This window comes from Penicillium atrosanguineum (assembly GCF_028827265.1).
Source record: "Penicillium atrosanguineum strain IBT 20685 chromosome Unknown utg000003l_segment0_segment0, whole genome shotgun sequence".
Classification (NCBI taxonomy): domain Eukaryota; kingdom Fungi; phylum Ascomycota; class Eurotiomycetes; order Eurotiales; family Aspergillaceae; genus Penicillium; species Penicillium atrosanguineum.
The window spans coordinates 3513671-3525651 of NW_026623135.1; the positions used below are offsets into that span (position 1 = coordinate 3513671).

Here is an 11981-nt window from a genome sequence, read left to right on the forward strand (position 1 = left end):
GAGTAGCCTGGATAGCGTTCTGAAGAGAAGATCAGGCTTGTCTCCGAAACTGTCGACGGGTGGTGAAGTGGATAAAGAGGAATGAGTTCAAGAATCTTTCGATAAAGGTTAGGAGCTATATTTCTTTGCCAGAATCCTCGCCTAAGAGAATGTGAAGATGAAGAGAAAAGTAATTTTGATCCTTTCAATAATATCGATTGAGATAGGCAATCCCAAGAACGAGTGAGAGCACCAGGTGAGACGATCTGAGGTTGGTTTTACTATATGCTTGGACATCTGTATTGATACATTTCCGCATATCAGATCTTTGAGATCCATTTCATCACTATATTTAGATCACCGAGGCATCGGGTATGAGAATGACTCGGATAGTTTGAACGAAGTGTGAAATTTTACACAGTGCGAGTATCAACCGATGAGATTCAAAAAGTGGCAGTTCTGTGTATTGTACGAGTGACAACCACCCGCGGGGCCAAGTCAAGTCATGTCCACGAACATGAATCTCCAAAATGATTTGACAACATCCTATCAAGCCTATGGTCAAGGTGAATTTGTAAGCAAATGAGTCCTGCCAAGCAACTGCCTACATGTTTGCTGTATTAGTCTACAACTCATCCTATAGACCGACTACGAAGTTGCGGTAGATCTGCCAACACACACATAACTCGCCAAGAAATGTTCTAGATGGGCTGAATGATACAGCAGCTAAGAATTACTGTTGAGGGCATACATAAAGAGGCTTTCCATAGTATGTCTCAAAAAAGGGAGAGATACCTAGGAAGACCAAGAGACTAGCGTTAAGGCCCATTTGCATTAATGTCGTTCGGCCGTAAATCTACGTGAGATCAAAGTGGACCAAGACGATCACAGAGCCCCACCCTCCGTTGGCAGTCGATCTCACGTCTCTTGGGGATCGCATCATCCTCCGATAGCCGGAGGAAGGCTCTCCGCGGAGAAAACGTCATCCGGCATCCCGATCTCGACAACGAAGTACAGGGGAGGGTGTCACATGGTATGCTGATTGACTCTAAACCAAGCCTTTGCCAACCCTGCCGTTCACCGGAGACCAAGGATGTAGTGACAGTCAATATCCCAATATCGGAGTGCGCAACCCAAGAATGCAACGGGGCTGGACATGACACCGCCGAGCAAGTCCGGTCGGCAGTAAGTCAAGCTCTCTTGGCCAGTCGATCAGACTTGTCTGATCAATCAATCCAGTCATGGAAATAATGTCGGTGAGCCGACCCATTCGTTCACTAGTGTAAGGGGGGGGGGAAGGAGTATAGAAGGTCACATGACATTCCGTTAGGTAATAGCGCGCGTGTCCCCGCATGGATCGGCTGGCTGGGCGAATAGCATCTGCAGGAAAAGTAGTAAGAGTTAGGTAACAAGAACTCTGTGATCTCACGCATCCTGGGGTACATAATGGAAACTTGGACAGCTGGCAACTATAGGAAAAGGTAACCTTGAGGCGTAAAGCAGCTGACCTGTGCTTTGGTCCGGGCTCCGGGATGGACCAACCCACCGGACACGCTTGCCCAGAACGGCGGTTTAAGTTATGTCATAGATATTCCCGAGGAAAACGGTTGGAGATAATAATGCGATTCTGCTAGGGTTTCATCGCATGTTAGATAAGACAGGAACGGGTAGATAATCGATCGGTCGGAGATGGCAGTTCCCGGTGACGCCATGTAATAGACAGAGAAGGTCGAATTAAAAGAGGAAAAAAGAAAGAAAAGAAAGAAAAGAAAAGAAAAGCAAATCGGGGGCTGCAGGGGTAGCTTCTTCAACTAACGACGATCTAAGCCGAGTCTGGCCGGTGACTCGCCCCCGGTACTTTTTAGGTACATTAACTAACTTCTACAATGAAGTAGCCGCCACCGGTTTTGCCATCGGCCCCTCAGAGGTCTTTATATCCTTCACCTTCTTTTTTAGAACTCTGACTATTTCTCCAACCGAAAAGCGATCGGTGGACCACATCATTCCCCGCTAAGACAGCGCAACACCGGGTCGGCCTTTTCCGTGACTAACAGCTTCACCATTTTTTTTCTTCCCCGCCCCTCAGCGCCCATTTTTAACAGCCCTAATTCCGCCGTCGCCCTTTTCAACCCGATTCTAATTATTGACCGGAAACTCTTTTTGCTTTGTGGAATCCGGGGAAGCTGCCTATTACTCGCCAGACTTTCTGAAAAATCTTTCTGTGTTTCCACCCTACTCCAAAACTACCTCCCAATTTCTCAAGAAAAAAAAAAACTGAAAAGGAACCGCGAGCCCTTATAGAGGGCCCGCTCTATCTTGTATACACAATGGCCGCCGTCTCTCCTTCTGAGAAGAAGCCTATGGTGCCTCGCTTCAACACCAACTGCTGTGGCGATCAGCACTCGCGCGACTCATCGCCGTCCTCGTGCGGCACTCCCGACGGCTCCAGCTCTAGGCGCCCATCCTTTGGTTCTATTAAGGAAGACGTCGACGGTACGTACGGCCAGTCTCTTTATGGTTACGCCTACTGATATCGTTCTGTCGTTCAGGCATTGCGCAGTCTTTCGTGGACACCCAGCAGCACACGCCCTCCCAAAAAGAGCCGCGCAAACTGGAACTCCCGGAGATGCAGCCGACTCCGGACTTTTGCTGTCCCTGTGGTGGTTTTCTCGGCTGGAAGCAGATTCGGCTAGGGGGAAGAGGTCTGAGTCGGAGTTTTGGGGATCTACGTGGGTTGGGAAATCTCCAGGCCAAGGGTTGGGCGTGGGAAACTACCGATTCCGGAAAAGAACTGAAGCCCCCTCAGGTTCCCGTCGTCGTGGAACAAGAACTTCCACCGTCGCCTCCTCCCGGCACATCGGCTCTTGAAAAAGTTCCGCCAGAGGTCCTCGGTAAGACATGTTCGCGCGCAGATGTAGGCTTGTGTACTGACCAACCTTCTAGATCAAATCATCTCTCTCTTGGCCCTGGATGTACCACCCAATGGCTATACTCCGCGCAATGTCGACCTGATCTCGTGCCTGCTCGCCTCGCGCACGTTGCACGCCGCGACCTTGAGTGTGTTGTACAGGAACATGACCTTCCCGCATTCGGGCGTCTTCGCGAAGGCTCTCAACCATGTGTCGCAGTATCCTGCACTTGGCACCCTGGTGCGCCGCCTGGATTTTTCGCACTTCACCAACGTTGGTTTTAGTCGCTCGAGGCAGATGAACGCCGAGATTCAAAACCTAACTTCGCGCACTCTGATGCAGTGCCTGGATCTCTTGCCTAACCTGAAGGAATGTCTTTTGCAGGAGCACCTCGAGGGGGATTTCAGCGTGGATATCCTTCGGAAACTATTCATGGACCTGCCGAACCTTCGTGCTTTGGATTTCTGTGGATGCGCCACCCAGGCTTTCTCCCAGAAGATTACTGAGGCTCTTACCGGTGGTCCGCCTTTGCCTATGAGCATGCCCAACCTGCAACGCCTTTCGTTCCACGAGTGTAGCACCATCCCGGCACCCCTCTTCGACAACCTTCTGTCACGTCTGACCAACTTGACGCACTTAGACCTGACTCACACCCAGGTCAATGACTCTGCTCTGTTTGCTATCCCTGAAACGGCTCGTATCACACATCTGAGTGTGTCCCGATGCACTCGCCTTCGTCCGTCTGCGCTGGTGGAGTTCCTCACCACCCACCCCGCGGTTCGTGACTCTCTGGTATTCCTCAACCTCATGACGGACCCAACCCGCTTCCGCCTGCTGGAAGAAGATGACGTGACAGCCCTGCTGCCCAAGCTTCCTCAGACTCTGCGCTCCCTGAACTTGGGAGGCGCGAGAGTCACATCCGACCATGCTCCTTTGCTGGTCCCTCTGACCAAGCACTTGGAGGAACTGAGCCTGGCCTCTGCTGATATCTCAGTGACGGATGTGAACTCTTTCTTTGCTCGCACACGCCAGACTGAGTCCGGTGCTGAGGAGAGTCTGCCTCCCAGCACTCTCTGCTACCTCGACCTTACCAAGGTTTCCTCCATGACCATCGCTTCCATCTTCAACTCAAACACCTGTTCCCTGTTGTCAGACCAAAGCTATCCGTTGCAGGTCGTCGAATTCGTCGACAGGATCATCAACCCGCTTCGCGAGCGAGCGAAGACCCAGCGAGTCTCCGTGGGCTGGACCGTGCGAGAGCTCGGTCGCCGTGGCTGGTACGTTCGTGACCGGTGGTCTGTTCCCAACGAGGCTATCGATGATGGCTCTCGCTCCTGGAAGATGGGCGCCAGATGGTGGGGCATGCGCAAGATCCCCATGGCTGTCGGCGACGTCGGTGGTATCTACGGCCACTACATGTTCAAGAAATGATTCCTTCTCTGCAATGGTTTCTTTCTCGATCCTCTCGACCTTGTTTGCAAAAGCATTTCTCTTGCTTCTCATTTCTCATGTTATTTTTGGTGCAAATACCCTTGATTACTACCCATTTAGCTGCACTTACGTCTTTAGGTGGACTTTGTTTTTGATGATTATGATATGATGATATCCGGTCTATGCATGGCGGCGCGCAATATGGCTTACGAATTTCGGCATTCTGGCTCCTGGCTTCGGGTTCGTGCTCTCCTTTGCGTCTTCTTTTGTTGTATAGCATTCAGGATCTCTTCAGCGTTTTTGCGTTTCAAAATTCCCGCATCTGGCGTCGATATGATTAACGGCGTTTCCGCATCACTCTACTCATACAATTTTTATCCAATTTTTCCTTTCCATACATGTAGATTAGAGTAGTATCTTCGGATTCCTCTTTTACGTATAATATCCAACCCATAAGCGGAAGATGCTGGGGTACTTCACCCATGATAGAGATCACGTGACACATTACAGAAGAGCTGCGGCTCATGGCAGCGTCCTTCATATTCACCCACTGCTCACCACCTCAAAGGCACCGGTCCTTTTTCGCTTCACTTGCCCGGGGGATCTCTGCTCATCCCGATGGGTGGTATCATTGTCGCCGAAAAGGACAGTGGAAGCTGTCTCGACACGCGACGATGGCACCTCCAAGCGGAGCAGCATCATACAAGAAGAAGGACGGCATCTTGACGTTGAGCCGGGATGAGGAGTCACTCACCTGGAATCCTGCGGCCGCTGACGTTGCGGCCTTGACGATTCATGTGTCTAAAATCACAAGTATGGCAGCTGTTTGAACCCTGCGCCAACTGCCACTTTGCTAACCACCCGGTGATGCGTAGATTTACAGCAGACGCCCGCCACGGCCGCCAAGGTCATGCTAAAGATTTTTGCACTGGCTGCAGATGCCCCACCGAACGGTACTTTAGACACCTATACCTTCCAGTTCACAGCCGGGGCAGACGCCCGCCCGCAGGCTGATGCTATTAAAGATGCACTCAGCGCCCGAGTCAACGCGGCAAAGGCGGGGACGCCGTCCGGAACCCCTACACCTGGAGGTAGCGGAGGAGGTCTCTCAGCGGCGATGGCTATTGCAAATGCTGTCTCCTCGGGCGCCTCAACGAAGAACCCGTGGGACGACGATAATCGCCTAAAAGGCGACGTGGAGCTCCAACAGTCACTGTTGAAGGCAGACCCCGTGCTACAAAAAATGTTTATGGAATCGATGAAAACGAAACCCGAGAAGTTGACCTCCGGCCAGTTCATGTCACAGTTCTGGTCTACTCGGCTTCACCTCTTGCGAGCGCACGCGATCGAACGAACCCAGACTCGCGGCTCTTACAACGTCCTATCTTCCCTGAAACCACGCGTGGAAGACAACGTGACCAGGTTGAATATTAGCAAAGAGCAAATTCAGCTTATTTTTACGCAGCACCCGCTCGTAAAGCGCGTGTATGATGAGAATGTGCCTAAGCTCAGCGAGCAGCAGTTTTGGTCACGGTTCTTCCAGAGTCGGCTGTTCAAGAAGCTGCGTGGAGAGCGAATTGGCGAAGCGGATGCCACTGACGCTGTTCTGGACAAGTATCTTCGAGATGAAACTTCGGATGGGAGCCGCGACGCCAATATCCCGCATTTTCTTGATATGGCGGCCAACGAAAGCCACAATAGTCAGCGCCGTGGAAACCGGCCGGATCTGGACATGCGGCCCTCTGGTGTGGACAAGGTCCCGATCATTCGCACGCTGAATAGCCTGAGTGAGAAAATCATGGCGAACGTCGCGCCAGCCGATGGGGATATGAGCGCCCCGATTGGCATGGATGAAGAGGCGTATAAGAAGCTTCAGTTACGAGACCTTCGCGGAGACGAGGAACAGTCTCGCATCACATTAAACATCCGCGACCAGAACCGGTTCTTCTCCCAGGCTCAGGAGGATGATCAGAAGAAGGAATTTGCGCAGCAGGACCCCAGTCTCATTCTACAGAAGCTCCGCGGAGAGATTGCACATAATCTCCCGCTCGGTGGCAGTGCACCGCTACAGAAGCTTGTCGATCCCGAGGATGAGGAAGACGAGGAAATGGATGATGCCCCAGCCAGTCAACGTCCAGTTGGATCATCTGCAGCGCTCCATGACGCATTCTCTCAGATTCTCGGGGCTGTGCGTGAGCGACGAACTCAAATGAGCGAAGCCTCCTCCTCCGACACTTTCGGTCTCTCGATAGCAATCTATGATCGATTGACACTAACCCAAGCGACGTCAACTGAATTCCTGCACCAATTCTGGCAAGCCTTCCTATCTGGAAACCCGGACCGAGCGGGGGAAGTCGCATCACTATCCGAGTCTCTTGAGCGTGCATTAGACCGCATTCAAGTCGTGGCCAAAAACGCAGAAGCGGAGCGACAGTTGGAGGTCGAAAAAATCAAAAGCCACGCGCGGGAGGTCTATCAAACGACCGGAAGAAAAATCAGGGTCAACCTGGAGGTGGAGGGCGGCGCCCAAGTCGTGAATCAACTTCTTGGACCTATGATCCATGCTTTGCAACTGGCCCTGGATAAGTATAACAAAGCCTTAAAGGAGGAGATGGCGAAAGAGTCAACCGCGATGACTATGTAGATGAACGAGACCAAAAACGGAAAGACGGGCGTTTATGGGCATGAACTGTATAATATCACAAATACCATTTGCTTTGCACCGATACTATACTATGTGATCTGCAAACTAGTGCTTAATCCATGCATGTACACTCATGTACTTCTACACTCATGGAGCACCTGTTATAGATCATCTCGGCATGCCGAGGTACCCCGGATCCCCCGACGTGCCATCTGGCCTCCTTCACATCTCCACTCGCCGAACTCACCTTCAACAACCACCGCGAACGAACCCAATGAGCCCTCCAACAATCCCTATTTAACAGCACCGGCTCAGCACGACCCAAATTGGCAAAGATGCTCACATCCGGCCTCACCAATACCCCGCTCACGAAGTCCCTCCTGGTCTACACCATCACCTCATCAATCGCGCTCTCCCTCTTCGATATCAAACACCTAGCCTCCATCCATGTCTCGCCACACTTCTGGCCCTACGCCCAATTCTGGCGCGGCCTGATCTGGCAAGTCGCCGGCTTCTCCAATTCCACGGAGGCCCTCTTCGCCGCCATGTTGGTGTATCACCTGAGAGTCGTGGAACGCGCTTGGGGAAAGCGGAAGATGGCTGTAAGCCTCCCACGAATGGAACAAGAAAAATACCACCAACGCAGATACTGACATGGTCCAGACATTCCTCTTGACTACGCTTCCATACGCCACTATCCTCCCGCCCCTTCTCCTCTCCCTCGTCGCTAGACCCCTCTCCCCTAAATTCCCTCAACTACCTCCCCTCCGGCCCAACAGCGACTGTCTTCGCTCTACTAGCCCAGTACTACGCCACAATCCCCCACACGTTCCGCTACCGCATCGGCACAACATCTGCATCTGCATCTTCATCATCTTCATCATCCACATCCACAGCCACAGCCGAGAACACAAATGCACCCAAACCCGAACCAAGCAGTCTAACCCTCCTCCTCTCCGACAAATCAACAACATACCTCGTGGCAGCTCAGCTTGCCCTTTCGCAATTCCCTGCGATGTTGCTCCCTTCAGCTGTGGGCTGGACTATCGGCGTCGCGTGGCGCGCGGAGTTACTTCCAGGTCTATCGCCTTCGAGCACGGGGTTCCGAGTCCCGGCTTGGTTGGTCGGTGAGAGGGAGAGGAGGGGCGCTGCGAATGGGGGGAGTAGTGCGGAGAGGGAACGGTATGAGGATTTGAGGAGAAGATTGGAGGGGGAGGTTGCTGCCTCCACAGGTGTTGATGGTGGACAGAGGCGGAGCGGGACTGGAGAGGAAAGTAGTGGGCTTATGGAGAGGTTGAGAGGTGCTTTCTAAAGAAGGATTTCATGGCTAAGATGCCCTGTCCAGTCTAGGGTGAACAATGCATTATGTCTTCAAGAAAAGGTTTGGATTCGTAATGGTTGTATATTCGGTCTATCCGCTAGTGTAAACATGACATGGCTTTTTCTATTCCAGATAGAAATTACCGCCCGTTGCGACTCCGTCGCATGTTTTCTTTGCATTCGTTACAGTACCATTTTACTGTCTCGGGTTAGTATGGATTGTTGCGTTGAAGGAAAAGGCAAACTTACCATTCTTCCCGGGTGGTTTGGTTAACCCTACGCAAGACAGATGGAACCATTCGCGCGGGCAGGCGTCATTATCGCATGCGACCATCTCGCCGAAACTGACCTGGTCGCAGTAGCAGTACCGGGGCTCGCCCTCCTCGTCTTCGTCGTCGCCTTCGTGAAGGGACTCTTCGTCTGAGGGAATGGCTGGCGCGGGGATGGCGGGTTTCTTTGCGTTACGCTTAGGTGCCGTGTCATTACTTCGCGTTGGTCGTGCGCGAGACTGCGTTTCGGCGAATGTGGAGAGGATGGGTGTGGAGGTCTTGGAGTTTCGTCCCTTGCTCGTCTCGGACTCCTGGGGGTCTGTGGGTCGTACGTCCATATCTTCGCGTTTGTTCCCCGTTGGGACAGAGACTCGGCTGCTTTCTTCATAGTCTCGTGCGTCAGGAATGGCGACTTCGTTCTTGAGGGGGCCGTCTCGGGGTGTGGATCTGGCGTCGGAGGGTTTGGCTAGAAAGAAGTGTTAGACAACCATCGAGGGGAATTGGAGTCGAGTCAACGTACAGGTATTTGGCTGGCCAAGGCGATTTGATGCCGAAGATGAGGGCCGCTGTCGAGAGTTGCTAGTTTGTCCTGCATTCTGTTGAGTTCTCGAGGTTTGCGGTCGAGCTGGGTTGGGTCCAGGGCTGGCGGCACCCCGCGGGGCATTGAAAGTCCCGATAAGAGGAGAAGGTGCCAGTACAGGTGACCCAGCGTTGGATGTCGTATTGGTCCTTGAGGGGAGGTTAGTTCGCGTCATCGGGGTGGAGGAGTATACATACTTCTTTCGCGCTGCGGCGGCATTGGGGTTGGGCGCGCGAGATCGTTTTTTCTCTGCGCCATCCTTGGATAAAACCCGCTGGCTTCCTGCGCCGCTGGCGGAGCGCTCCATCGGTGTACCCATGTCCATGGCCGCAGGCCGTTCCACCTTACGGCGCTTGGCGGCGGCGCTCTGATCTGCCGTTGTGTGTTCTCCTCGGGATTTGGCGGCATTCGTCTTGCGAGGGGCACGGGTGTCCTCATAGTCCGCATCAACGTTGTTGCGACGCATTTTGCGCGCCTGGACAGCTTCGCGCCTTACCTCGCTGCGACTAGCGGCTTCAGCCTCGTGAAGCACAGCCGCCAAGTCTTGTCGTTGGTTCACAGCTTCCCGGCGCGGTCGGTCATTGGTCGCAGCCTTTGCAGCAGTCTTATTTGAGTAGGCCCAGTGCGTCAAGCTACCCAGGCGGGCCTCGTCGCTTATCTCGCCGGCAATGAACGGGAAGACGGTGTCCAGGCGGACGATTTGGCGGTCCAACTCTTCGTTTGCGTTTGAGATCACATGGTTCTTTTCGTCCGCGGTCATCATGAGATCAGAGAGGTTTTGTCGGACGCGATCGAAGAGGAGTCGGCGGTTTTGGCTCTCGGGCGACTCGGATACCTGAGAAAGCTCCTGATGACAGATGGATAGTCAATACGAATTCGTCCAAATACACATTATTGACAACACCGGTTACTGACCTGTGGCAAGACATCCTCCCGAACCACACCCCCGACAATAGGCGCCGGGTGGGTAGGATGAGGTACGGGTTGCGACTCAGAAGAAACCTGCAGCAACTCAAGTAAATTCTCCTCAAGCGCCCATGCTTTAGCGTCAACTTCCTTCAGCAATGAGTTGTGTCGGCGAAACTCGCGTGGGAGGGCAGTGATCGCGTCGGTAAAATGGGTGAGGGCAGGGTAGAAGCCAGCAGGAACAGGGGGAGTTGAGGGAATCTCGACTGTCGAGCCTCGACCAAAGCCCAATGATGACCGGCCGGTTGTTTTGGAGGTTCGAGAGGGGTTTGTTCGAGTCTGTCGAGCAGATTGACGTATCCCCTGGCCCTGGAGATTCATGACTGATGACGAGACGGCGGACATGGCGTGAAGAGCAAGGTCAGGCTGGGCGATGCACCGTTAGAAGAGCGCTGGGTGCACCTGACCTGATCGGAAGGAATGCGAGGAATACGAGAGAAAGAATGGCGTCAGTATGGACAGTCCGAGGCACGCACGTCCTGAAAGAGCTTATGCAGCAACCAAAGACAGTGAGGGAGGAGCAACAGTCGGGAAGTTTGCGTGCGGAGAAGAGCACTCGGATCAGGTGAGTTGGTGCCTGCGTAGTGAGGCATGAATATACTTAGTCACGTGTATATAAATGACGTCACATGTGTCAGGTACAGATGATGAAGAGGAAAGCAGACAGAGTATGTAGACAAGGTGGGGTGCTAAGTACTAGTAATATGCTTAATCATGTGGTGCCCATAAATCTGGGTGAGCTGGGGGTGTGGACATGGAGAGGTAAAGCTCTTAAATTTGATCCTGAGCACGTTCCGTTATTCATTAGCCTGGTGGATATTCTTGAATCGATAGTGTCTGCGCAGATGTCGAATTGATACCTGATCGCAGGCTGGATAGTAGCATCTCAGATTTATAGGTTTGGCTACACAGCCGGACCTGGAAATAATCAAAATGAGGGGCACGGGTGTCCTCATAGTCCGCATCAAGGTAGTAAAATAATTGGCCCTAACAAGATAGATCCAATGGTCTCAAAAGATTTATTAAAGAGCTCCTGGGTACATGGAATGCAACCTATATTCTCCATTTTGATCATGTCTGTCATACTGTTCCGTAGCCGGCAACTTGTGCTTACTGGCATTTTCCAGTCGCAGCGGTGGCCTCTTGCTAATAGCGAATTATTAGAAATCTTATAAATCTTAGAGATAATCAAAGAGTACACATACCAGACAGAACCCCGAAGCACAGTTTCCCATACTTCCATCCTTGTTGCAGGTGGCTCCCACGGCGAGCTAACATTAGGTTTGATTAGAGATTCGCAAATATTTTTCCATGAGAGGGGGTACTGACCTGAGCCGGAGCGTTGGCAGCTAGGGCCATGCCAATGAAGGCGAGGACAGAGACGGCGGCAAAATTCATTTTTACAAAGTGTGTAAAACTAGAAGTTATATAATCAAAGGTAGGGTTGTTATCTTGTTGTGGAAAAGCCGTAGATGGAGGGCGAATAGGGCCCAAACTTATAGTCCTGGGCGATCGGCGACCTCTCCTATTCTTGCATGCTCAATGTCATGTGTTCCCCATCCAGTCCGTGAATAGTATGGCAAAATTGAAAATAGACGTGCATGGCACATTGTTCTCAATTCGACTCCTGATGTAAAGACCGTGAACCTGTAAATCATCAATCAGTGCCAAGCTCAGCAGCAAGGCTTGGGATAAACGCCATTGCACCGTTATACTAAGTGTAGATACAGATTCCCAGTCATTTTTTCATCGGTTCTAGTGAGATTTAATACTGGCTTAAATATATTCAAGTTCTTCTAGGAATGCCAGACGATTATAAAAGCATAGTGCAGGGTAATACCGGTATATACTAGATCTCTGGGCCTCAAGTAATTCCACCCTTT

At 52.1% G+C, this 11981-nt stretch overlaps 4 protein-coding genes across 4 annotated transcripts; 3 read left to right on the top strand and 1 right to left on the bottom strand.

Moving 5' to 3' along the window:
* Nucleotides 1–2306: 2306 nt before the first annotated feature.
* On the top strand, nt 2307–4319 carry N7443_004758 (Leucine Rich Repeat domain protein; the record flags this gene model as incomplete). The annotated part of the gene is made up of 3 exons (XM_056884814.1): nt 2307–2472; nt 2529–2870; nt 2923–4319. The coding sequence occupies 3 exons, from the start codon at nt 2307–2309 to the stop codon at nt 4317–4319; spliced, it is 1905 nt and encodes a 634-aa protein (XP_056743092.1).
* A 674-nt stretch (nt 4320–4993) lies between these two features.
* N7443_004759 (TFIIH subunit TFB1 family protein) lies at nt 4994–6963 on the top strand (the record flags this gene model as incomplete). The annotated part of the gene is made up of 2 exons (XM_056884815.1): nt 4994–5132; nt 5195–6963. The coding sequence occupies 2 exons, from the start codon at nt 4994–4996 to the stop codon at nt 6961–6963; spliced, it is 1908 nt and encodes a 635-aa protein (XP_056743093.1).
* A 335-nt stretch (nt 6964–7298) lies between these two features.
* Nucleotides 7299–8275, top strand: dscB (the record flags this gene model as incomplete). Its single annotated transcript, XM_056884816.1, has 3 exons — nt 7299–7565; nt 7627–7686; nt 7769–8275. The coding sequence occupies 3 exons, from the start codon at nt 7299–7301 to the stop codon at nt 8273–8275; spliced, it is 834 nt and encodes a 277-aa protein (XP_056743094.1).
* A 148-nt stretch (nt 8276–8423) lies between these two features.
* N7443_004761 (putative PHD finger domain protein (Ing1)) lies at nt 8424–10443 on the bottom strand (the record flags this gene model as incomplete). The annotated part of the gene is made up of 4 exons (XM_056884817.1): nt 8424–8482; nt 8533–9018; nt 9073–9979; nt 10048–10443. The coding sequence occupies 4 exons, from the start codon at nt 10441–10443 to the stop codon at nt 8424–8426; spliced, it is 1848 nt and encodes a 615-aa protein (XP_056743095.1).
* Nucleotides 10444–11981: the final 1538 nt, after the last annotated feature.